General features: G+C 41.2%; 1 protein-coding gene across 1 annotated transcript; it reads left to right on the forward strand.

Annotated features, from left to right (window-relative positions):
• Positions 1-1133: 1133 nt before the first annotated feature.
• On the forward strand, positions 1134-23663 carry GPI (glucose-6-phosphate isomerase; the record flags this gene model as incomplete). Its single annotated transcript, XM_080351699.1, has 18 exons — positions 1134-1305; positions 6228-6318; positions 7215-7283; positions 10117-10236; positions 12208-12291; positions 12383-12529; positions 14134-14205; positions 15257-15301; positions 16124-16177; positions 17108-17168; positions 18841-18884; positions 19108-19260; positions 19594-19723; positions 19866-19942; positions 21265-21393; positions 21772-21847; positions 21931-21997; positions 23540-23663. Exons 1-18 carry the CDS (start codon positions 1187-1189, stop codon positions 23661-23663), a joined length of 1662 nt encoding a protein of 553 aa, XP_080207825.1. The 5' UTR covers positions 1134-1186.
• Positions 23664-27195: the final 3532 nt, after the last annotated feature.

Consider the following 27195-nt stretch of genomic DNA (forward strand, 5'->3'; position numbering starts at 1 on the left):
ATTTTATATAATTCAGGATCGATTAATAGTGTTTTTTGTTTTGCAGCAAGGAAAAAATGCTGATTCTACTGCTTAAGACTTGGGCTGTGATTTTAATGATCTGAGCCAAGTTCACGGTCTGTGACTCTGATTTAGGCCCAGATCCAGAAAGGGGCTTAGGTGCTTAAAATATGACTTCACTGGGATTTATTCACCTAAGCCGCAGAGTGCAATCTCTTTAACATGCCCATGTTTAAGCAACATTCTGCTGTATGCCCAGAACAGCCTTTTTTGCCCCCGAAGCAGGATTCAGCTGCTCACAGGCCTGCCCCAGCGTGCCCTGGCCGGGCAGCGACCGGCACCGCCAGCTCCAGCCCGGCTGTGAGCGCCTTATGTAACGGCCGGGGGGGCAAGGTTTGCGGAGCAGCCGGCACGTCGCGCAGGGTTCGGCTGAAGCAGAGGGTAGATGATGCTGGCGGAAGGGGTGCGCACCGTTTGAGGGCTCAGCGGTCCAGCGCAGGTGATGCCAGGCGGGGCTGCAGAGCCACATCCCTGCCCCCCCGCCGCCTGGTGCTGCGGCTGCAGAGCAGCGGTGCTGCCCTCACCAGCTCCCCGGCCGTTCGCACCGCTCGGCTGGGCTGTGCCACGCAGGAGCAGGCCGTGGGGCTGACCCAGGTTAAAAATAACCCCGGGAAGGGACATTATTTTTAAGCTGGTCACCTCCCCGCGCACCGCGGCGGCTGCCCGCAGGCAGGCGGCTGAGCAGGGCGGCCAGCAAGGCAGGTCCGCCGAACCGCCGCGCCCGCGGCTCCCTCGAGCCCGCCGCCCTGCGCAGGTGCCCGCGACGGGGAGACCGCGCTTCCCCATTTCATAACCCGAGGGGCAGCGACCCCTCCGCCGGCGCCACTGGCGTTTCTCGCCCCGCCGGGGCGGGCAGACAGCCCGGGCCCCGCAGCCACCGCCGCCAGCTCACACGGACCCGCAGGCGGGCTGAGCGCTCGTCCCTCCCCCCTGGCACGGCAGGGAGGGAACCCCAGCGCCCGGCGGGGCGGCCCGCAAAGGGGAGGGGGCCGAGGCCAGGGCGGGGCCGGCAGCAGGAGGCCGAGCTCGCCGCTATAATAGCGGGGGCGGAGGGGAGAGCTCTGCTCGCCGTGGTTGCCTCCGTGCGCCAGCCGGTGTGTGCTGCATCCCTCTCGTAGCCGCTAACATGGCGCTCTCCAGCGACCCCCATTTCAAGAAGCTGGTGGAGTGGCACAAGGCCAACTCCCCCAAGCTCGTCCTGCGGCAGCTGTTCGAGGCCGACAAGGACCGCTTCCAGAAGTTCAGGTGAGGCTGGGCGGCCCCCGCCCGCCTTCCCCCGCGGCTGAGCGGGCCGGCAGCCGCTCCTGCGCTCCCCACCGCCCGCCGCGGCCCGCCGGGCCCTGGGGCTGCCGGCACAACGGGCGCTTCCGCGTGCGAGGCCCGGGGCGGTGTGGGGCTGGCTCCCGCTCTCCTTCCTTCCCGCCCGCAGGTGGGCGCTGCCGGAGAGCCGGGGCCGCGCCGCGGGCGGAGGGATGAACCTCCACGGCGGAGCTTGGCAGGGGCCCTGCGTCCCGCGGGGCTCCGCTTCCTCCCGCCCGTGCGGTCCCGGGGAAGGAGCGGGGCCCGGCCACACCGCGCACACACACGCGGCTGCTCGGGAGGCGGGCGGGGGGCCAGGGCGGGGCGGGTGCCGCCGGCTGGAGCCGCGGAGGCCGATGGCAGGTCGGGCACACGTGTCCCGGGCCTGCAGCGCCCCGCCAGGAGCCCCGCCGCGGCGCGGGGGCAGGAGGGAGCGGGGGGCGCTCCTCGGGGCCCCGAGGAGGCGGCCGCGCGCACTTGTCCTTGACTCATCCTTGCAGCAGGGTACGTGCCGGCGAGCACAGCGCCGGCTGCGGCTCGCACAGCGGCATTGTGGGTCCTCCGCTCCTCCGTCTCTCGCACTCGTGTGCTTAGTCATGATAAGCTCCGTGATGGGATCCCGGCGAGCCACCCATCCATGTGCCCCCGCCTGTCAGGGGTCTGGCGGTGCCTCCCCTGCCCTGAAACGGGGAACGGGAGGATGTTCGGCAGGGTTAGCCCTCCCTTGGCGCATGCTATCCACGGTACAGGAGTGCATTGCAACATACTCTCTGCTAGAGGAGGAAGCAAGATGTGGGAGCGGCATGATAACGTTCGGTGGTTTCATCCTGTAAAGCAGCACTAATGTTTTCTGTACACTGGAAACTCTGCTAAGAAGTCGTGTGTGTGTGGTTACATTGTTGGACTGCACCAGCAATCTGGAAGGTCTAATACTATGTAGGTGCATTCCTGACTGGAGTTTTAAAGTGACCCTGGGCAATACAGATACAACGAGCTTCTGTTCTGGAGTGTTGAGATAAAACTTATTGCATGCATCAAGCTTTTCGTTAGCGTCCTAGGTGAAGTGACTTTTCTTGTTAGATATTTCTTAAATTGTAATTAAATATCACATGTGAAGTCCTGCATACCATTATACAAGAGTTAAAATGTCACTTGCATTGATAGGGAAGATATGCTAAATTTTTCGAGTATTGACTTCATATGGTTCTTCTAATAGGACTTTTTCTACTGTTAAAGAACTTCATTAATATTATCTTACACAAATCTCGTTCTTCTCTCATAGAGTTAGTTCTGGTTTCAGGTTTTCCATATCACCAGTATTTCCCAAGAGACTGAGTTTGGTATAACCAAAAGGTATAATCAAGAGGTTTCTTAGAAGGTTCCTTCCTCAGTGGCTTAAGCAAGTACTCTTATTGGGGTAGCTCTGTGTCTTAGCCTCATTGGCTGTCATTTTAATATTAAAGTTACTTTAACCATCAAATATACTCTCAATCTCAACTAGTCAGTATATAATTGCTTTGTGACTGTATAGTATACTTAGTCATTTTTGAGCGCTATACTGTCACTATGTACAGTTACTCAAAGAGAAGATACTTGACAGCTGTTGTTTCAGGCACACATACTCATCTCTCAAATGTTTTCTCCATGCTGAAAGTGACCAGTGTGTCTCCTAGAATGTCTTTATCTGATTTTTTTTGTGTGTGAAATTCTCTGCCAAGGTTGTTTCATATAGCTCTCCAGCTTAATGTCCTTTTGTGCTGCCCATAAAACAGTTGAAGTGGTTTAAGTTTACTTATCTACCTTAATCCTTTCATTTCATTATTTCAGTCCTGCTTCCTAATAAACCTCTGCATTATGGACCACCAGGAGAACTTTCTCATAGCAAAATGTGATTGCAGAATTGTCAGCCTGGGTTAGTCTGACAGATCTGCTTCTGCGCTTCTTGCTGATGGCCACTTTATGAGCCAGATCAGCAGGGTGGTGGTATTAATAGTTAACATCTGTTGAAGGCCTAGGCAGTCTGGAAGTTTGGCTACAAGATCCTCTCTGTAGTTTGCACCTCGCTCCTCATGTGAAATTAATCATTATGAATACACTTCAGTTAGTTCTGCTGAGTATGATCATAAAATCATTGACTATCTCTCTTCCTTTAGAAGGAAAAGGGAAACCTGTGCCCACGTAAAAGTTCTTCCTGATACTGGTTCTGGAGAAATTCTAGACTGGTGTGAATAATTTTTAGTCTCAGTATTTTGTTTCTGAGCACAAGTATCTATTTCATGTTCTTATAAGAACCTTATACTGTCAGTGTCCTACAGAACATAGGTAGAAGATCCTTTCTTCTTTTTGTCCTTTTTTCTTCCTCAGAATTTGTATATGCTGTTTTCCAGATTGGGAATGTAGTTAGACCTGTGGGGTACACCTTGGTCTGTCTTTGCCACACAAATGGAAGGTCTGGTAGGAGCAGTGGCTTTTTTACTAGAAAAACTCTACCAGTTTTGAAGGGGATAGAACTGACATGATGCAGCTATCATAAAACTCAGCAGATAATGGATACCTGGATGCTGATTAAGGTACTCTTGATTCAAATGGCTAGTGCAGGATATAAAGTACCAGTACTACACTCCTGCTAGTTGGCTTGTCCATTATGAAGGATCAGAATGAGTCCTCTATCTAAACGTACCACCGGGGAATCTGTGTGTAATAATTCATTTAGGGGTCGCTCATTCAGTTTGTGTTTAGATGGGAGATAAAATCATTTGGAGATGCTGCAGGTGACCTTCTGGTTAAGGACTGTGTCACTTAGATGTGGATGTGGCTTATGTGACAAGCCTCTTGTTCCACCTGGGTAGTGCTACAGTTAGCTGCTGCATTGCAGAATGGGTGTTGTGGCTGAACACAACTGAGCTGCAGGGTTTTGGGATTCTGTTTAAATAAAAGGTGGATCTCTTGGTGTAAGGGTTTAAGATGAAGCTACATTGCATGCTGCGTGTTCCACCTGGTGTGTGGGGAAGTTCGACCTGGTAGCTATTGCTTGCTTGTTTTGCATGAAATAACTTGGGATGCCATCTTTCTTCACTTTCTTCAAGTGAGTAGTGATTTGAATCCAGCCAGAATTTCACAGGATACCTTGTCTTCTAGATCTAGTGAGATTATTTTACTTATATGAATAAAATCAACAATGAATTGTATAAGCGAGGCATATGTCAGGTAAACACAAAGAGAAGTTTGTAAGAATTTTGTGTTCATGGGGTAGAACACTGGGAAAGACTATCTTTCTGTGTTAAACTGCAGCATCGAGAGTTCTCTAATCTGAAGAAGTATTAGTATACTAATGGCCTTGCTGTATCATTAGTAAAATATGTTCAAATCTGCGACCTGACTAAATAAATTGCATCAAATCTCAAATAGAAAGACTTGCCATGTTTGTTCTTAAATAGCAAATTTGGCAGGTGAGAGGTAACAGTCCTTCCCTTTGCTAGCTGTGTTCCAGGGCTCCTTGTGCTGGATGGTCAGGGCTTCAATGAAGAGAAGGGTGATAAACAGCATTGATACCATTTTTCCTCACTTGCCTCATCTTCTTTCTATAAAAGAAGCTTCTAAATATTGTGCTTTGAAGACACCTTGTTATTTAGTGTCTCCTGTATTTTAAGACCAGAAAAAGGAGATGTTACTTTGTTTTTCCTGAAGTTAACAAAATGACCCAAATGTCTAGGCCTTGCTCATTATTACTATGATTGCAAATTTGGCTCCCTTCTCCCTTTGCAGAATCTTGCCTGCTCTGTCATATCCCTTTGGAGTAGCAATTATGCCCCAGTTTGTCGCTGTGAAGTCTCTGGCATACATGGTCACTAAAATAACAGCATATTTCTGTGCTCAAGCGTTGGGAAAGAAAAAGCGGGGAAATAATGAACAACACAGAAACACTGAGAGTTCAGATGGTTGGCAATTTCCTGTGGCTTGTGTGTGCGGAGCAGAAGGGAATGTAAGATATAAAAGGCTTTTTGTGCCTTTATAGAAGCCCTGCTGGATTACTTACAGGGCTTCGATTCTTCAGGTTAGAGTAAATGTATATATTTGGGTGTAAATTAGTGCAAAGAAGAAACTGGTAGAAAACTGTGGTGTAAAGGACTAAAGGGACTGTAGAACTTCTCACATAGATTCAAGGCTAGTAAATACAGTCTCACTTGATCTCTATTGGAACACTGTTTCTGTGATTCCTCTTGGATGTAAACCTGAAAGTGCTCGTATTTTGAAGTGTTAGGCAATAGCTTTCAGAAGAGGGTTAGTGAAATGATTTGGAGACTTCCACTGAGTCTGTGAGCACAGCGAGACTTCACCATTGCACAAATGAGGGTTAATTCTGCATAGTAGTTGAAAGAATGTTTCTGTACATGAAGTTGTACAGATTTTTAAAGGTTTGTTCAAGTCTCCATGTAAAGGATTGACTGTATTTATTGAAAGGATCCATAGGGAGACAGTTTAATTTCTGAGCAGCAATAGACTGTGCTTAGCTTTTTACTTATGATATATTAGGAGAAAACTATTGCTAGGGAATACTAGTGGCTCAGTGAAAACAGAATGCGATTGTCCAACTGTGCATTAAATATACTTTATTGTATTTGAACTTTCATCAGTAGAAAGTTGATATTATGATTTAGCTTGTTGAAAGTTGTGGTCTTAAATTAGAACAACACACTAGTAAGTTGTTTTATGAAACCTGTAGGGCAAATCAGTCCCTCAGGTCATCTTTACTAACTTAATATGATTAGAATTCCAATTATTTTGTATTCTGTTGGAGTAATCATCATCTTGCTTAAAGCAGTCACTCCTCAGGAATGTGCAATTAAACAACTTGTTTGTTTTGACAGCTTGACTCTGAATACTGATCATGGGGATATCTTACTGGATTATTCAAAGAACCTTGTTACAGAAGAAGTGATGAAGATGCTGGTGGAACTGGTAACTCTTCAAAATGTTGAATTAATAAACCACATAAGTTTTTTAAAAAAGTTAACTTTAACTGGTTATTGTAGCATTGCTCATATACATGTAACTCTGAATTTGAGAGACCATCGAAGTTATAAGGCATCTGTTTACAAATCTTGGCACTATTTGGAGTCTTGCATTGTCCTTTAGCCCCAAGGCCATTTTTCAGTGTGCAGACCTGTTTCAATGTGCTTAGTGGAAAGATTTTTGTCTGCATAACAGACCAGCTGGCATATGACACTGTTGTTGAGATCTGCAGTAAAATATGAGATATTAGTATAAAGTTGTAAGAGAAAGTGATGTCTTCTATACCCGCAATTGAAACAGTACTTTGTATGTCATGCAGTCTTAGAGATTCACTTGTAGTTGGATGTCTTTTAAGAAAGAAGTTGGTGTCATTAGCTTCAATTTAGCATAGCGTCCATATTTACAATCCTTCCTTAGCTATTGGTTCAACCAAAAGCTTAGACCAGATAGGACACAGATTTTTAAAACAGGGAAGAACTAGCAAAAATAGCCATAGCAAAATTACTTTTGCTATCTTCAGTTAAAAAATAAAATACAAAAAGAAATTCCACAATGGTACACAGAATCATTAATGACAAGATGAAACTGAATAATTAAGATGGATTCATTGCATCTTGGTCATTCAGCATGTTACTGTGTAATGTCTTAAGGAAATAAACAGCCTGCATAAAATACTTGCTTTAAAATCAGATGATCAGTTTTTAAGATAGAATCTAGTGGGTCTTTTAATGTAACAGCTGTCTTACGTGGTAAATGTTCACACTCCTTAAGGTAGCTGGACCTTTGTAGTGCCTGTTGACTTCTTACTATTTTTAAGAGGATTCTATTTTTACATTTCTCAGGCAAAGTCAAGGGGTGTGGAAAGTGCCAGAGAGCGCATGTTCAGCGGAGAGAAGATCAACTTCACCGAGGTGAGGCTATTTCTGTCTGTGGCTTTTTCCCTGCGGTTGTGCCCAAGTATTGTGGATGTTTGTGCATCTGTGTAAGAAAAGTCTTGAAAAAACTTACTCTAATAGCTACTCTGAAGTGCTGGGTGGCTGTAATGTTTGCTTCACTCCTTAAATGAGAAATCTCTTGAGCTCTGACAAAAAGACAGAAGAAAATGTGTGGATGAAGGTATTCAATCCTCCCTTCAACAGACATCTTACTTATTATTTTGAGACTTTGTATGTATTTTTTTCTTGTCTTCCCTCATTTGTAGGGAGGAAGATGAGTTAGATTTTGTGAAGGCCATGGAGCAGGGTATTGCATTCCGGGTATCCCATACATGCTTTTCCCTAATGTCAGTGTTCATAAAGCTTAGTGAACTGCATACAAAGTTTCAGTGAGGCTTGTGTAAGACTTTCTGCTTTGGGTTGTTGATGGTACTTATCTCTGGGTAGTTTAACAGCAGAGACCATAAACAGTCTTAGGAAATTAACCACCTATTTCAGTAAGATGGCAAGCATCTTCCTTTTTCTGTAGATCGGAATACTGTAATTATGGCTAAATCTTCATTAAAATATACAGAAAACTACCTTTTTTCTGAAGTTATAAATAGGATGAAAACTGGCAACTCTATAGTATGATTTATTAGTCTGCCTTTAATATTAAAGGCTATTTAGTATGTTTGAGGTAAATTAACAGGAATCAGTATTTCCTTTGACTTGGTTATTGACTGATGTGGCTGTTGCACAAGCTGTTTGCTGAACTCAGCAGTTGGACATTGTATTGTTTGTGAAGACAACATGTTTGTAAAAATGCACAGACAGAAACAGATACAGCTTCACTGGAGAAATGCTTCCTCTTCTGTATGAATGCCTTCAATTCACATATGTCATTCTAGCTAGTGAAAAAAGGAAGTGGAAAGAGGATAATAACTCTGAAATCTGCCTGGAAGGCTGTTTTTTCAGATCTCGCCTCTCATTAGCCTCATGTAGCACAACTTATTTCTTGCCAGGTATTATGGAGTTATTCTTCATCGTCTACATGAGAGCAAAGGCAGCAGAAACCTTCTCAGAAGCACTTAAACATGATTTTAAACCGTGATGTGTTGCTGTTCTGCTGCTAGGTCCTGATTTTGTTACTGTCTTGATAAGGCAACTTCATGTAGCAGTTACCTTGCATGATGAGTCTAGAAATGTCTTTTTCATTATCAGGCTGTTTCTCACTTACAGTCAGAAGTTGACTTGGAATTAGATATGGTTTATTTTTTTGTCTTTGAATAGAATACAGAATCAAGTTGGTTTGGCTCTGGAATATGAGCGTGTGGACAGTGTGAATTTGTCGTGAGAACTTAAAAAAAGGATGCTGTCAAACACCATGAGTGAATAAACCTAATGCGATAAGACAGAAGGGAGCTGCTTAATGGCAAGAACTGACTTGTGCGCTGCTTTTGTTCTGCTTTAGAACATTTTTTAGCTTATTTGTCTGAAGTACTTTAGACTTGTCTGTATTTGGTGCTGCGGGCACTGACTGCATGATGTGTGTTTATGTGGAAATCCTTTATAGCACACCCAAGCACGTTGCTGCCAGGTGTCTGTACCAGATGAGTTAAAACTTGCAGCTTGATATGGCACAAAGACAGCGCGTTGCAAGGGAACTCATCTGACCACTCATGGGGACACTCTTCATACTTAGGAAGTACTTCTGGCCAATGGTAGATGTCAGGTCAAATACAACTGCTGCTCTTGATCAAGGCAAAGCTTCCTTCAAGCCTAATAGTGAGCAGTAGTTACCAAATAATACCATTCCGTAGCTGCATGTTACAAAAAAAATTACATCTGTTCACCCTGCATTTAAGTGGGTACACTTGGATAATTAGCAACTGAAAGAGCTTTCTTGTATTCCAAGTCAGTAACCACCAACTCGATGATTTTTGAGTTAGCATTTTGTATTTGAATCATAACTTGGCAGTTCGTATTGTCTGTGTTGTCTTTGTCTCACAATGCCTCTTATTGTAGCAAGTAACAATGAGGTAGAGCAGACTAATTTTTTAATTTGTTCATTAGTATTGACTAACTCCTTCATTCTAGATTAAAGCTTTTAAGCTCCTGAACAGGCAAATCACAGGCCAGATTTCAGTGCTTTGACTTGTGTATAACTGTGGAGAATTAATATGATGCATGCCAACAGACCTTTTTTTCCTCATAACACAACTACCACCTACATATCTGGTATGCATGGGTTCAGGGAACATTTAATTGTGGGCAGTGGATAGAATAATGTGACTATTGTATTCCTTTTTTTGTCAAATGTTTAAATACGTATTTGTCTTTTCCTATATGAAATGGACTATTTAGGATAATTGACAAAATGCTATAGAAAATAACCTTGGCTGCTTATTACAATTGATGTTCAGTATTGTCACAAATAGGAAATAACTTCATCCTTGTGTACCTGAAGCATGCTGAAGTAATTAAGATAACTGAGTACTGAATATTGCTGAATTTTGGATCTCAATCATTAAATGCTTTTCAGGGGATTTTGAGCTTTTTTTTTCAAAGCAACCAAATAAGCTATTTGTTTATTTTGCATATTATATGCTTTTGTAAGCTCTCTGTACTGATTCTGTGTATTGAGAGGGTGATCTATATGGCTGAAGATAAATGTGTGTGTATACACATACACACATGAACTACTAATTCCAGTTAGCTTAAAGGATTTTTAAGACTTGATGATTGTATGACCTTCTGGATGAGGCACCTGAGGCCTCTGGGTATAATTTGGGAATGGTTTAATCTTTTTTTCCCCTCTTTATTTCAGAACCGAGCTGTGCTTCATATTGCTCTGAGAAATCGTTCCAATGCGCCAATACTTGTAGATGGGAAGGATGTTGTTCCAGAAGTTAACAAAGTCTTGGACAAAATGAAACACTTCTGCCAGGTATAAAATACCACCATAGCTTATTTTTTCATATATTTGTTCTATACCCAGCCAGGTTCTTACATATGTAATGTGAAGGAGTGATTGTGGGCTGGTTCACGTCAGTTATTGTGCCCTTGTTTGGTTTTTATGATAGTTCTGGCTCAAGCATGGAGTTGGAGCTGGTTTTAGTATGATTCACTTAGTATGTTCCCAGTTGGGTTTTTCTTTAATGGGATCTCTAGATCTTGCTCTTTCAGCAGTAATCTTGCATTTACTTCAGAAGTCTTCTAAATCATTAATTACCATTCAAATATTGCCTTATTTCTTGCTAATTTTTCAACTACTTTATCAAGTAGAGGCTGCCTCTTAAAATCAGGAGAGAGGTAGAAGCTTCTAGCTCACTTTCCATTTGATTATGCTCTACTCAAATGGGTTCTTAAAGATCTTCTGGTCTTAGGGCAGATCCCTTTATGATTCTGTTCATTTTGCAGCTTTAGCAGCATCAAAGTTTTTTGTACCTTAGTTAAATACAGCAGTTAACAATTATTTTTAAATATCATTAATTGTTCTTTGATTCTGTATGTCATCTAGAAAATGTAGGCATCTGTCAGATCAGTTGAGGGAAATGCACTGAAGAACTTCATAGAGCATTTAACAAAGTCAAATTTATGTGTGATTAATCAATAAAAGCTCAATGAATAGTTCTAGTGAATTTTAAACGTGGCTGTGAGGATCTGGAGCTCCTTGATTGCTATTGTGAGTCTTATCCAGGTGGCAGCGGCCAGTATCACTGCTAACTCATACTTGTTAACTCTAAAAAATCAGCTTGGATTATGTCCAGTTCCTAATGGATAAATGCCAAAACCACAATAGCTGACAGTAATTGGTCTGAATTTGGTAGTTTCTTCAGAAAACGTGATAGTCGAATGCCCACAGTTCATTTTCCACTGTAGAGTTTTTTAGCTGATTAAGATTTTGGTAGTGCAAGACAAGACTTTTCACTGGTGTCAGTCACTGAAACCTGTGAATATTGCTTTCCATGCAGGTCCGTATTATCTGCAAAATAAAAATCAAGTTAAGCAGTTCCTTTGAAAAGAGTGACAAAGATGTTTGTTTCAGTTGACTCACTTTAGAAGTACAGCAGTATCAACTACAGCCTACAGGAATGGTGTATACTAAAAATGGGTTTTTCTGTTTGGAAATACAAAAAGCTTTAACTTAAGCACCCTTAGGGAAGGAAAGCAACTATCAGCATAACCAGGTGATTTGTTGTAGAATAGTGGCTTTTTTTCAGTGGAGAAGGTATGTAGAAATGTGCATGATACTAGACATTCCTTTTGTGAGGGGAACAAATTTAATGCATAGGTGGTATATGATGGACAAAATTCAATGTGATGGTTGCAATTTTGTTTGTCAGAACTCTAACTGTTAAAACAGCAAGAAGAGAGCAGAAACCTATACTATGTGCTCTTAAGGTGCAGCCCAGAAACAAATATTGATGCAAAATGTACATGGAATATAAAAGCTTTTGAATGTTTGGTTTGCCAATAAATTTGTCTCCATGGCTTTATTAATATTTGTTTTCCAGTTTAGTTAGTGAAGTTGCTTCTAATTAAAGATACTTAAAGAACCCCTTCAGTTTCAAATATTTGTGGCAAATACTTTAGTTTTTTCATTTTTTATCTTGATGTCTCTTGACTTTGCCAACACTGTAAATATTATAACAGTCCACACAGAACAAGAGTCTGATCTTGTGGTGTGTTTTTTAAATATGTGCATTAGACTTCTAACACTTAACAAAGTATCATCTTAGACACAACTAAATGTCTAGCTAAGAAGATAGCTTTGAGTGTAGGCTTTAAAGTCTATGAGCTTGAAAGTTGTCTTTGGAGACTTTCTACAACAATGCCTGAAAACACAGCCTATTTCCAGTGCTAGAATCACTAACTTTAGTGCAGGTATAAAATAATTACTTTGTTTTTCCCCCAGAGAGTCCGTAGTGGCGAATGGAAAGGCTACACTGGAAAGGCGATTACTGATGTGGTCAATGTTGGGATTGGTGGCTCTGACTTGGTAAGTTCCTGACTTCCATGCATCTTCCACATCTTTTTGTGTGTGTACATGCTTGCAATGAAGATAAAAATCTCATCATTGCTCCATCCAGGGCCCTCTGATGGTAACTGAAGCCCTGAAACCATATTCCAAGGGAGGCCCTCGTGTTTGGTTTGTGTCCAACATTGATGGTACTCATATAGCCAAAACCCTGGCTGAGCTTAAACCAGACACTACGCTCTTCATCATTGCATCCAAGGTATGTCCAACGCAAGCCCAGGGGTGTGACTTTTCTAACTGTAAAGGATTCAGCCCGAATAGAGATCTGTCCACAGGAAGATCTAGATCAGGGATTTCTAGTGTGGACTGTTTCTATAAGACCTGTTGTGGTTCCTCCTCAACTTGCTTGTGTTGCTACTGAAATACTTAGATCCAGAAGCCAAGTGCTGAAAATGACTATTAGAGAACAGGAATTTCCCTTACAATGACTTAACCTAAGCAAGTAAGACACATGAGGGATTTCATGGTGTATAGAGTCTGTCTCAGTCAGCACAAGTTTAAACGTTCAAAAGTTATGTTCATGTACTTCTCTGTGGGTGGAATGTAGGATCCTATGTAGCTGTTTCCTTGAAACTGAAGATCTTGTCACATTCCTTGCTTTTATTTAATGTTACTTTTGGTCCTTTATCTTAAGGACAGTGTTACTTGTTAAGTGTTCTGTTTTTTGCATTGATGTTTTGTATTAATGAACTGCATGTAGTTTGAGAATCTATTCTGCTTTAAGGTAGTAACAAAAGATCTTCACCTGGGTTCCTTGAGTACTATAAGTACTAAGCTTCTTTATTTATGAAGAGGTAAAGGTAGTTGGTAGCTTATAAGGTAACACTTATTTCTGAATATAGACTTAAAAGCTGCCCTTTTTTAAAGTCTCGCCTTGCTGATAATTCATTCTGTAAACATAATTGCTAGCTGCCCTCTTCCTTTGAGGAATACTTCTGGCTTAGCAAAGGAAACTGGTGAAGACAAACTTCATAGTTATATAACTTGTGTCATCTTTGTTTGTAAAGCCCAGTAGAACCTTTTTGCCGTTGAAGACAATCTGCAACAAGTGCACATGTGTGTAATGTTGGCCATGCTCTGTGATGGTGCTCATTATCTTATCTTGGCAATACTGCAGCCGAGCAACAACTTATGGAATAAGGAGACTTCACAAAGTAATACTGATGGTCACTTTGAGTAAATGAGTTCACGATCATGGTTCAAAGGCTTAGGAGACTGCCAAATTGAAAGAGTAACACTTCAATTTCTGTTTGCCAGCCTGTAGTTAGATAATTGGATCTGTTTGGAAGAGGATGAATGGCATTTTTTTGTTTTCCATAATAGGCTTGTGTTTCATAATGAAATATTTCTGGAGATGGATGAGAGTAGGTTGAATCTAGTGTTCACCCTTAAAGCTAGATTTTGATGGTTGAGTAGATCAGAATGGTTGTAGATACTTGTAAAACTGCATGACTGAACTTCTGTGCATACTTCATGAAGCAGGAAAACATTTTCCTTTAATCAGCAAATCAAAATTATAGCAATAATCTTAGCAGAAATGAGTATTACTACATGAAAAAGTAGGAATTGAAGAACAAGAGGACAGTCCAGCTAGATTGGTGTTCAACCAGTTCCTTTTTACTTAAATGGTAAAAGGAAGAATGAATGGATAAGCTTGCTTTTATTGCTGAAATCTGGCAGCAGCTGTCATGAACATCTCGCATCACTCTGCTCGGGTTGTCTGGAACTCATGTTTTAGGAGCCTGGACTTGTTTCAATATTAATTAAGGTGTTTTGCATACTTCCTTGTTTTCTGCTGTGCAGACTTTCACCACCCAAGAAACTATCACCAATGCGGAAACGGCCAAAGAGTGGTTCCTACATGCTGCTAAAGATGTAAGTCTAACATGTTTAGGTTACGTAACAGAATGCAACGGTTTTTTATTGTGCAACTTCTCCCTGATCATTCAGTGTGCTTTGGAGCAGAGCCAGTAGCTGCCCAGACATAAGCTGTATAGCTCAGCAAATGCTGTACATATAACATTTCAGTGCTTCACGGTTAGTGACAGGCTGTTATATCCAATCAAAGTGATAAAACCACTAGATTTTTGTTATAATGGTTGTCATGCATTATTCCCCCAAATCCTGCTTGTTAAGTAATAGAGTGTAGCACTGGCCGTAGAGCTGTCTAATAATTTGGTGGAACCACAGATACAGAAATTCAAGGATATGGTGCCTGTGTGGCATCACCTTCCAGTTCTTGGCAAATCTTTAGAAATGAAGCTATGATTGGAGTGATATACTGACATATCTATGGCAGATGTCTGTACTATGAATAGAAACCTTGTATTTGGCTCATTCTCTCCTGTTTCTAACCTTTAAAAGAAAAAAAATAAAGCCGGATACTGCCTGCTCAGGTAGCTAAGATAATGTTTAACCTGTTCCAGTCAGGATAGCTGAATTTTGTTTGAAAGCTGGGCTTTGAAATTCATTGTTACACTACTGTTACAGATACCTCCTCTTTGTTCACCAGAACACTTGCTGAAAGACCAAAGTCTAAATCTGGAGTTTGAGATTTATCAGTAATTGCAGTTATCTTGATCCTTTGACCCAGCCATAAGTGTAGTGCATGTACAACAAACTCCAGCTGCTCCACAGTGGTCATAGTGATGTTCCAAACTGATAATGTGCTCTTGAGGAAATAGTGACTGTTTCCACTGGGCCTAATGAGAATGTTATCAGAATGTTACCATTGACAGACATGCTGCCAAATCTCACGCCGAATGTGAATGAAGTGAATAAGATGATTTCAAGTTCATAATGCAAAAATAACTGATGATAGTCAACAGTATTTTGTTTAAATGTAGATGGTAGCAGATCAGGTTTATGACTAGAAATCAAAATAAATTAACATTCTAGATCTAACAATCTGTTTATTTTTATTAAGCCTTCAGCAGTGGCCAAGCATTTTGTTGCCTTGTCTACCAATGGTGTAAGTATAATCTATTTTATTTTTTCTGTGTACCTTTAAGATAGCCTCATTTTAAAATCCAGTAAGGAAGCCTATATTTTAAGACACCACTACTTGAACACCAAGTTGGCCTTCCTCTTGAAATGAAGCATATGTTTTTTTCCTACTGAAAAGAACTGAAACATTTCTAGAGTAATGAACTGTAGCAAGGTTGGACCTTCATCATAGATTTGTGCTTTTTCTGCTACAGCTTTAAATCTGAAGTCAGGATCTCTTATGCTTGAAATGACTATGTTATTGAGAGTTACTTGTAATTGCTTCAGTGTGTGTGAATGTAGTTATTATGTAAACAAATATTGCTCTTCTAGATTCCTCAATTAAGTGCTGAAGTGATGCAGGTAGTTTGTGTGAATAATCTGAAGCACTTGATGAGCATAATGTACCCTGATACGGTGTTTCATGCGAAAGTGTGAAGTAGAAAGACCAATAGCAATTAGAAAAAGGTTCTGCAATAATTAAGAGGTTGTCAGGTCCTGTGGTGTGAAATTCCTTTCTTCCATTCTGGTTTTGTTAAATGTAACATAAATGTCAGTCCAGCTCCTACTTGTATTGCCACTTAGATTGGTCAGAAAATGAGAGTATGTAATTGATTTTGAGAGTGATCTCTGGAATTAAAGGTATACTTTTTTCTTATGGATGCTATGTATTTTTAAAATAGAGGATGTAACTGAGAAATTGTGTATTTGATAGGTACCCAACCTGTGTTTTTTATTTGCTAGACATAAAACTTTTAATGTTGGTTTTACTTAGTGTTCTTACACACTTCCTTTTTTTTAATTCTAGCCTAAAGTTAAAGACTTTGGAATTGACCCACAGAACATGTTTGAATTCTGGGATGTGAGTAAATATCTAATTCTGTGTGGTAGATGTTAACATTTTCTGAAGTTAGATTATTCTAACAGTTAACTAGATGTCAGCAAATTGCCAAAATACGTAAATTATAGAAATTGTATTCTTGGTACTGAAACATCTGAAAACTTGTAACTAAAGGCAAATTGAGAACATGTCAGGCAAGCAAGTAGTCTTGTCTCTTGGCCATTCCATTAAAATCCTGCAGTCAAAGGTCTGAAGAGAAGCCTTCTGTGTTCTTGGCTGTGTGATCAGCTGTTGGGTAACAGGAGATAGAAGTCTTAGCTTATTCCTTGGTGTAAGTAGTTATTATAAGATGTGACATTTGACTGTTGGGGTCTACTGTATGTAATCTAGGCCTGTAAAGGTCAAACATCAGAAATGGGAGCCTAATTTGATATTTTATAGCAGATGCATATTTTAGGTATACTGCCCTTAGTCTTGGCCCTTAATCAGAAACAGATTGGTTTATGTCTCACTGGCTCTGTGCCTCACAAACTAGATTTTAAAGCTGTTGTTTAGAAATTATCTGGAGCATTACCTTTCCCTAGATAGTGCCGTAATCTTGCTGAAGCAGGTTTCACCTATAGATGAGTGATATTAGGAAAGCAGTTCATACGCGCACTGAATTTAGTATTTGAAAGTGAACTGGAATTATCAGAGGATCTGCTTCAACAGTTGTTATATAAATTAAACAAGCAGGATAACTTCAAAGCCTCAAAAAATGCGTACTTAAGGATTCATTAGGGAGCTACTGTAAAGTGCATGTCCCATTGACCATGCCGTATAATATGTAGTGAATTATCACCAGAAAGAATATTGTTTTTGCTGAAAGCAGTCTAAATGTATCCTGCTATTTCCTAATAGTTTGGATTTAAAAGCCCTGCACTTATCTCTAAACCAACCTCTTGTTTTCAGTGGGTTGGTGGTCGCTACTCTCTATGGTCTGCCATTGGTCTCTCCATTGCCCTGCATATTGGTAGGTATTCCTATGAGATAACAATGCCAAGAATTAATCTGTTTGCTTCAGGAATATAACTGTGAAATGGGTTAACAATAGTGGATTGTGGGTCATCTTAGGGGCAAATATTATTTTACCACAACCTGTTCTGAGAGCTTGGATGTTTGTGCTAAAAAATAATCTGTAATGTGATGGAAATGTTGGTATTTTAGTACTGTAAAAGCAGTTTTGGAAGTTACCCATATTAGGTAAATATAGTCAAATTCCATTTCTTTAGTCACTTGCATAGCCAGAAGTGCCTGATTCATGTAAAGCCATGTCAGTGTTGAAAATTAGACCTTGCAACTGATATTCCTAAACTATTGAAAAGCAGGGTATTTAATTTCTGTAAGTACATACACACTAAACATCAAAATCCTCTATCTCCAGTTCTGCATACCAGCTCTGTTTAGCACTGTTAACTATCTCTCCCATTCATTTTGTCCTCAGTATTTGTTCTTCTAGTCTATAGGACCTAGGAATGCTGATTCTATCTGCAGTTGATTGTGGAGGAAACATAGACTCGCTAAATTGATCCCCACCTACTTGTATTGTTCCAGGGTAGCATTGGCATTTCTGATGTAGATCTCAAATGCAGGTGGAGAGTACACAGTGAATGTCCAGGGGCTCTAACTACTGCTGTTTCCTGGTGAGCAGCAGTCTTGCATTTGTTCCCCCATCACTTCCTTTAGATATCTAAAGTCTGAAACTGCAATTTGTTTTCCTAAACAAAGCTAGAATTCCTTCGGACTGAAGTTAGAAGAAAAGTATTGGGGTTTATGTTCTTGGAATGATATGAATAGGAGCTGTCATGTGTAGAAAGACCTATCTGAACAGCAAAATAAACCAGTCAGGGACTTAGTGTTTTGTCTGCAATGAACTGTTCATCTCTGCTGTCAGACAGATTTGGTGTTGACTGCTGACGTGCCAGTCTATCTGCATTTCTTGCTCTCATATCCTTCATCTTCCAAAGCTGGCTTCTGACCATAGGTAGAGCCGCTGCATTGATTGCCAAATGTTTCACCTCCATTTTTCCATAAAAGAATCAGGATTTCTGGCTTTGCAGGAGAGGATGGTATTAGTTAAACTACTCATTAGTGAAAATTAACACCCTAATTATAGAGCAAAGAAAAATCAAGTGAATTGTTAAGAGAACAGGGAAGGCGGGGATGGACCTTTTTCTTTGAGAAGACCTTATTACAGTTGTGTTTTCCTCACACCAGCACAGAAATGCCCGCTGTGCTATCCATGTCCTGTTTTTTTGAGGCTGTTTTTCCCGCTGTGGCTGTGAAGTGGCTAAGTGTTCAGACTTGCTGAAAACTACGTAGCGTTTAATAGAGAGCCTGGCTTTAAAGCCTCTGTTTTCCTTCCAGTTGCTCTTTCTGCTTGAATGGGGGTTTTAGGCAAAGGTTTGTAAAGTATGTTTCATGGAGTTGGACTGGCTCTGAAGTCCAGGCTTTAATCCTAACTAAATGTATCTGGTTTATGGGATGCAAATTTCAAGAGAAGTCGAAGTGCAACTTTGAACTAAATTAGTAGTTGGGAGCCTTGCTGCCTACAAGGAATCTCAACCATTTTGCAGTTTTTTTCTACAAGAAAAATAAGGTTTGAGTTTTAATAGTAAATAGAAACTGACTCTTTCCATTGTTAGGTTTTGACAACTTTGAGAGCCTGCTTGCAGGAGCCCACTGGATGGTGAGTGGACGTCTGTTTTACCTTTGTTCCTTAACAGCATTATTAGGAAGATAACTGAAGGCAGGTTGGTTTCTGAAGTTCAGCTCCCCATGTCTTCTCAGTGTTTCTAAAATTACTGTGCTTGGGATGCTCTCCCTGGATCAAGACAACAAATACAATTTAAGAGTTGGGAGGGTTGACAATTGTCTTATCAAGTGTAATTATTTTCCTTTGTGTCACATAGGATAATCACTTCCGCACAGCCCCCCTGGAGAAGAACGTGCCTGTGCTGTTGGCCATGCTAGGGGTCTGGTATATAAACTGCTATGGATGTGAAACCCATGCCCTTCTGCCCTATGACCAATACATGCACCGCTTTGCTGCCTACTTCCAGCAGGTAAAGCTCAGATTTCAAAAAGCAAATATGTAGATATGCTTCTGTCTTGGTTTTAGAACCTGAATGTATGTTTCTAGGTTAAAATTGCAATCATTTCAACTCATGTAATCAAGGGCCTAAAGAGGCTGGTGCCAAGACTGATATCAGTTTATTTGCTCAGTTAATTTAGGGAGTTTTTTCTTCAGACCTCCATTATCTTGATGTCTGTAAATTGAACAGCTATATCCCTGGCACTTATGAAATTCATATAAAAGGGTAACACTCGTAGCACTTGACTTCTGCTGATATTGTGTAGTTCTGCAAGAAAGATGACACTGCTCTCCCTTCTTTTAGGGTGATATGGAATCTAATGGCAAATACATTACCAGGAAAGGCTCTCGCGTGGACTACAATACCGGCCCGATTGTGTGGGGGGAGCCTGGCACCAATGGGCAGCACGCTTTTTACCAGCTCATTCATCAAGGTAGGCTGAAACTGTTCTATACCTTGTTTTGGAATTAAATTATGAAAGGTTTCAAAGAGAGTCTGCAGAATTGAGACTAATTTAGAGGTTGGGTTCTAAAGGCTTTCCTGTTGCAGGGTTATTAACATGGCTTTTTTAATAGGAACTCGCATGATTCCCTGTGACTTCCTGATCCCAGTCCAGACCCAGCATCCAGTCAGAAATGGCTTGCATCACAAGGTAATAAGTTATTTGTCAGGGCACCCATATTTTCTTGTGGCTGCTAAGGTATTGAAGCTTATTCAGAACTGCAATGTGCAAGATTTCTAAATGTCCCTTTGAAACTATACCCATAGGCTCTATGAACATTCACAATAGGTTTGAAAATATTGAAATTATAATTACATATTGTATGTATGTAATACAGTGGTATTTTTGTTCTTGAAGAAATTGCAGCCCCAGTTATTGAGGCAGATTGATTATGTGGCCTGTTGGCCCACTGAAGCTAGAAAGAGTAGAGCAATTAAGTATTTGGAGAGAAATTTCTTTGTAGGAATTGTAAGGAATGTAATTCTTGCACAGTAGGAAGAAGCAAATTCTCAGAGCTGATGAAAACTTCCTCAGATGCTGTTGCAAGTCCTAAAATCTGGGACAGAATTTAGTGAGTATACTAGCATGTCGAGGTTGATAGCCTTGTATACACATAGATATTTTTAATAAGTCAAATATTTTTAGGTTAATGTATAATCCAACTAAGGATATTCAGTGAACTGTGTGTAACAATTTTTAAGTTCCATAGGTGCAAACTAGTCCATGTCTACTCCTTACTGCATCATTCAGAAAAAGCATGATTCCTCACTGCATTTCAATGTTGTCATGATTTCAGATTACAAGTGCTATTTAAACAGTTTAATAGTAATTTTTTGTTGAGTAACACTAAGTACAGGTGAAAGTTGTAGAAGATGACTTTGTGAAAGAAAGTGACAAAAGGTTTAGTTGGACTGTAGGTATAGTAAGAGTTTATTTTCAATGTAACTGGCAGGACAAATCCATGTATGAACTTGCAAGGTGACATTAGGCAGGGAATAGGAAACTAAAAACTTCTGCTGTCTTGCTAGGGATCAGTATATGGTATGCTATGGGGATTTTCCTTTATACAGAGTAATTACATTATAGTTGGTTACCTCTGACTAATCTTTGCATCTGGCTTTCCAGGCACATGGTGTAGTATGGGATGAAGGTATAGACTATACTGGGTGAAAGGGGTGTGTAAAGTCCTTTGTTCTGCCTGGGAGGCTTGCTGCCTGCTTCAGCAGGGGAAGGACTCTGCAAAACAGTCCTCATTGTCTTTGGATACATGCACTATTAAAATAATAGTTGTCTCCTGGCACTCTGAGCTAAAAAGCAATAGTGAGCATTAAACAGTTTAAAACCATTGCACAGTTTACTGCTGTAGTGTTAGAGTTGTAACTCTAGAGCAGGTCTTGGTCTAGATTCAAGCCCTAGGTATTTCTATTCCAGCTAATGAAACAGCTTGAGTTGTTTTTATTTCTACCTGCTAGATCCTTTTGGCCAACTTCCTTGCTCAGACTGAGGCCTTGATGAAAGGCAAGACTGCTGATGAAGCTCGTAAGGAACTTCAAGCATCAGGACTGAGTGGAGATGCTCTGGAGAAGCTCCTTCCCCACAAGGTAACAGGGCTTTGGCACTGGTGGTGAGGACCGTGTGTTGGGCTGCTTGGTGGAGTTGGCTGGTGAGGCAGTGCCCTCCGGTGGCAGTCGGGTTCTACTGGCTTGGCAGCCGCGAAGGTTGTGTGGCTGACTTGTATTTTACTTCTTCCTGTAGCCTACAGTAGCCACTAGTGGGGGTTGGAGATAACATTTAGCCATTGTGTTTGTAGTAACACATGAAAACAATACAATTTTATTATTTAAGTTGTTAGCCTTTAAAGCTTCCAGGCTTTTGTATTTGTTGCTAATACAAATAATGTGGGCTATAAGGAAAATATAAACTGCAAGTTTCTGATGTGAATTTGGCAACATACTAGATAACAACTCTTGTTTTGCAAGGTCTTTGAGGGAAATCGACCAACCAATTCCATCGTGTTTACAAAACTCAATCCATTCACGCTGGGAGCTCTCATTGGTGAGTAAACAGATCTCTCATCTGTCAGTGTATGTTAAGACTTTCTGATAAACTTAATGATGAATTTCTTTTCCTACTTATAGCCATGTATGAGCACAAAATATTTGTTCAAGGAATTGTCTGGGATATTAACAGTTATGACCAGTGGGGGTAAGTCTCCTTTATCTATTTCTTGTATACGTGTTGATGGTGGTATTCCTTAATCTGTAGTGACATTGAAAAAATACAATGAGAAAAATAAGTGTTTATACGTAAAGCAAATTATCATAGGATAGTTTTAAATGAAAACAGATTTTTCTGGGGATAAATCATCATGGATCCTTGTTCAGCTGTGCATGATGACTTCGTAGCTACAACTTTAGCTATGGACTGTTGTTTAGTTTGATTCAAAAATACTATGAATGCAAAAAAAGAGGCAGTAATAATGAACAAAATAGTTGATCAGACTGAACACTTGCACTGAGATTTAGAGAGGGAAAATAGAAGGGAAATAATAATTTTACCTCTAGCAAAATTTAGTAGGCAGCTTTCATGGGATCTGTTAAACAGAAGATTGAGCACCTCTTAGTTTTACTGTACTGGAGATGCAAGAACATTCTTGGCAGATGTCTTTATATAGGAGCCCTGTATCTAATGCATGATTGCACCTGTGGCCAAGGTTAATGATAGAACTCCATGTGGAGAACAGCAGCTTTATGAGGAGTTAGTAATTTTGTTACCTTTAAAAATGAGAGACTTAATCAGAAGCTAATGAGATTCCTTTAAATCTATAGTAATATTAACTGTACAACATACTATATGAAGACTTAGACAAGAGAAAAGGACTGGGAAATGACTAAGATTTTTCAGGTGAAACCTGCCTGTGTCGTCAGGGGTTATTTTGAAGAGCAAGTTTGCTTTACAGGCCTAGAAGAGCAGTTTAAACTAAGCTCTCTTCTTAAAGGCTGAGGATAAGTATTTGTATATGTTTTATTAGAGCTATGCTACCACAGCAAGTTCTTTAAAATATTATAGTTGAAACTGATAATGAAAGACTAATAAAAACCAATGTCTGCCATAAACTCTGAAATCAGGAGTGGGGTAGGAGAAAGTACAGCTTTTACTGCAACATATCAAAATCTAGAATGGCATCCAAAACTAACTGTGGAATGTGGGAATGCTGTCGAACCAGCCTGGTTTCTTGCAGCTGTTGGAATATCCTGGGTTCTTATCCTGCCTGTGGCTGTAATGCCTGGGTAGCGTGCTGTGGTGTTGGGGAAGGCTTCCTGGCCCACACCTCTGCTGTTTATAGTCTTGGTGCTACTAATCAGTGTTCTGAGTGATGTCATGTTCAACAGTGAACAGTAGTGAGCTGAATGCACTCTGCATTGGGGCAAGCTATGTAACAATTGAGTACTGAAGGGGAAAAGACTCAACTTTTAAAATAAAAGTTTCTCTCTTTAGATATCCTGTAATTTGAGAGCTGTCTGTCCAGCTAAGCAGCTGTGAGAACTCCAGTTGTTCCTGAATGGCACTGAGTTGAATAATACCAACTTAGTAATTTGTAAAGGGAAGAACATTCATCATAGTGTTCACTGTCAAGTGACTTTTTACTGGCAGCTATTTTTAATGTCAATGGATTTTGATAAATACTGTAAGTTATTAGCACTAATTTTGTTTTTCTTCTTTCTTCTCCTGCTTTTATAAATGCAGAGTTGAACTTGGAAAACAACTTGCCAAGAAAATTGAGCCTGAACTGGAGTCAGATGCTCCAGTGACATCTCATGACAGCTCAACAAATGGGCTCATCAATTTCATCAAAAAGCACAGAGCCTGAAATCAAAGATTTGGAGGCTATCGACAATCTAACCACCCAGTACCCAAATCTGTTGTAGTTGTGCTTTTTAGCCACTTCTAACACAAATAGCACTTTACAGATGTAGCTTCTTCACTTGTTGCAGTTAATCTTGTCACGTTAAGTGTTACAAATGAAAACTAGTTTTGTGAAACCCAGAGATTGTATAGTGGCTTTCTATTTTTGTGGCTGTTAATCTGTAAAGTGCAGCTGGTATGTTCCTCAATTCTTATTCCTTCCTTAAAGATGATCACATACTGATATTAGAAAATAAAAGGTATGATGGACAAGTAAAACTTTTTCACTCTGTATCTTGGAAGTGCAGACCTAGTAACATTTGCCTCAATGAGTGTGTAAGGTCCTCTGAAGCCAGGTAAATGAGCTTCTGTCTGTTTTGGACTGGTTCTGCTGTAAACTGGAAACTAGAACGTGTTCGAAGGATCAAATCTATGGCTGTAGATTGTTCAGATTGCATAATTTGATGCATTTGATCAAGCTGGATTTTCTTTTTCCAATGCTACTGTGAAAAAGGAAGTTTACTAGTGTTCAGTAAACGATCTCCTGATTATTCTCCATAAGCTGTGAAAACCCTATGTGGACAGCTGTCCAAAAGGAAGAAGGTTCCTGGGGTGACAATGATATCTTAATTTTCCAAACAGTTTAAGAGTTTGTGAAGCAAAAGCTTGGGATCACTTGCAGAAGAAATGTGGGTTTGATATTCTCCAGAGATAGTTTCTCTCACTCTTCTCAAAGCAGCATCACTGTTCCAACAAAAAATATGAATAGAGAACAGCTGAACTATTTGTAAACAAGTTGCTTATATCCTCTTTTATTCTTTACCACTGTTAATCCCTCTTTGCTAGCAGACTGGCATGCTGTGGCTATTGTTCTGTAACACCTTTAATAAAGGTAAGACACAAGCATTGAAAGGAAAAACAAGATGTTAACTGTGGTTCTCGTACCTGAACTCTTCATGGCAAATGCTCCTCTGGCTGCAAAGTCTGAGCTTATAACTTAATGCACAGGTTTGCTGCAGTATTCATTGGCAGGATCAAAAGCTTTATCTTGCTGATGTGGCGCACTAACAGCTCCATAGTGCTTGGCAATCTGGCTGCATGGGTTTGACTTGTTGAACTCAGACTAAATATGTATATATAGTACCTACACGCTTTGGTTTTGATCAGCTAAATTAAGCAATTTCTCTACATAAGAAAACATGATGCCTCCTTCTAGTGGGTTCTCTTCTTATGAGGCTTTAAAACCTTTCACCCAGCTGTGTAAAAGCATGTGCTGAAGCCCAACTGCCTCCTCAATCTGTAGAGGTAGGTGAGGCAAGATCTTTCTGTGTAGATACCTATCGTGAAGGGCAAAACCTGTTGTTTTGTCTGAGTGCCTTTTGTCTGTTCCTCTTCCAAATTAGACCCCAGCAATGTTTCATGGAGAAGAAAGGAAGCAAGAGCTGTTCTTCGTTTATTCCCTAACCTTGGTATTGTTTCCAAACCTTTCTTTTTTTCTTGCAGAGTGTTTACTGTTGTGAAATATAACGTGTCAGATTGTGTGTCTCTGTGAACAAGACCATGTTAGGGGTTGAAGGGACCTGGAAAGCTCATCCAGTGCAATCCCCCCATGGAGCAGGAACACCCAGATGAGGTTACACAGGAAGGTGTCCAGGCGGGTTGGAATGTCTGCAGAGAAGGAGACTCCACAACCCCCTGGGCAGCCTGGGCCGGGCTCTGCCACCCTCACTGAGAAGAAGTTTCTTCTCAAATTTAAATGAAACCTCCTGTGTTCCGGTTTATACCCATTGGCCCTTGTCCTGTCATTGGTTGTCAGTGAGAAGAGCCTGGCTCCATCCTGACGGTCTTACCACCCTTTAAATTGAAACACAAAGCAACCCACAAAGATCAATACTGTTTCTGTACAATGATACTCCTGCAGTAGGGGGGAGGGGGGGTAAAAATAAAAAAACCAGTTTTATTTTAGAAGCATTTCACGATTTCTACCCAGAGAAAGGCTCTGGAGAGCTGCCTAACTTCAGGTGTTGGAAACATTTCCCTCAGCACCCCCAGAAAAGACTTCAAATGGATCAGCCTGCCCGCCAAGAGCAGCCTGGGCCCTGCGCGCGAGCGGGGCGCCCCCTGGCGGCGCGCGGGGGCCGCCCCGACCGGCCGCCCCGGGCTCCTGTGAGGAAACCGCCCCACACACCGCGGGGCTCGGCCGCCTCTTCCTCGGGGCTCGGCCGCCTCCTCCTCGGGGCTCGACTTTGCCAGGCCCTCCCTCTCTCCAGCGGGCCCTCGCGTGTGTGAGAGCTCTCGGGGCTGCTCCTTGGGTGCAGGCGTTATGTGCTAATTGATGGTGGGGTTAGTGGGATAAGTGAAGCACTGCTCACCAGCAACTCGCTGGCTCATCAACCTGGATGCCAAAATTGTTACCTTAGAGTTAACAGAGTGTGAAAATGACTGCTCTGTGGCATAATGGCTCACGGCTGTAGTCAAATACAGGATAAAAGCAGTAAAGAAGCTTTAAAAGGAGATTTTTTGTTTTTCCTCTGGAGCACACGTTTTTGACTCAATTTCTGATCCTTGAGCATCAGTGAGTCAGCTTCAGTGAATCAATGTCAAGCCGTCTGATTCCTGCAAGAACAAAATAGATTTCTTCATAAATAGTGCTCTAGTAACGAGAAGTTCTAATTGGGGCAGTGTAATGGGCACGGCTGAGCTCTTTGATGGACTGTGTTGTTGTTTTACAACAAGTGCGGAAGGCAGTAGTAACGTGCCTAAAGTAAGCTGAAACTTGTCAGAGCCGTGAGCTGGAACAAGGTATCTGATCCTCAGCCCAGTGCATTACCCACGAGACCTACATTCCTCTTGAAGGCCTCTGAGGAAATAGTGTGGGGATGCTTCAGTCAGTGTAAGTAGTTAAGTCGGTGACATATTTATATAAAATACTGTCTTTACATGTGTAATGCGAATTTGACTACATAATAACTTCTCAAAGACAAAATCCGTGAATACATTTTAAGAGTTCTTGAGTAAGTAATTACTGTGTTCAAGGGGAAATGCTAATATTTTTAAAGAAAATTGTGTTAAATTCATATTGTATTCCCACTGGACATGCACTTAGTATAGACTGTGTGGGTAGGAGATTAAAGGAGGAGTGTTTGCACTGTAATTGATCTAAAAAGACTGTCTCAACTACTATGCAGTGAAGACATCTTCCAATTTTTTTGTTTAAAGAGAATTAGACAAGAATAAGAAGTGATCCCCTTTGGCCCAGTTCAGTGATCTGATCCACTGGGGTTATTCTGATTTCTGATCTATTCAGCATTACATGCGGAATTCCTGTCGACTCAATGATGGTAATGGTGTGAGCTTACACTGCTTGAGGGCGGATAAGCTGAATAAAATTTCCTGAGCCACACCAAGAGCTTCAGTTGGACCTGTTGCTATTCTGGAGAAGCAAAAAGCACTTCCAGATCTACCGTGTCAGTGCTGAAGCAGCCAGGCCATGAGTC

The sequence above is a fragment of the Nesoenas mayeri genome, assembly GCF_963082525.1.
Source record: "Nesoenas mayeri genome assembly, chromosome: 12".
NCBI classification, from domain to species: domain Eukaryota; kingdom Metazoa; phylum Chordata; class Aves; order Columbiformes; family Columbidae; genus Nesoenas; species Nesoenas mayeri.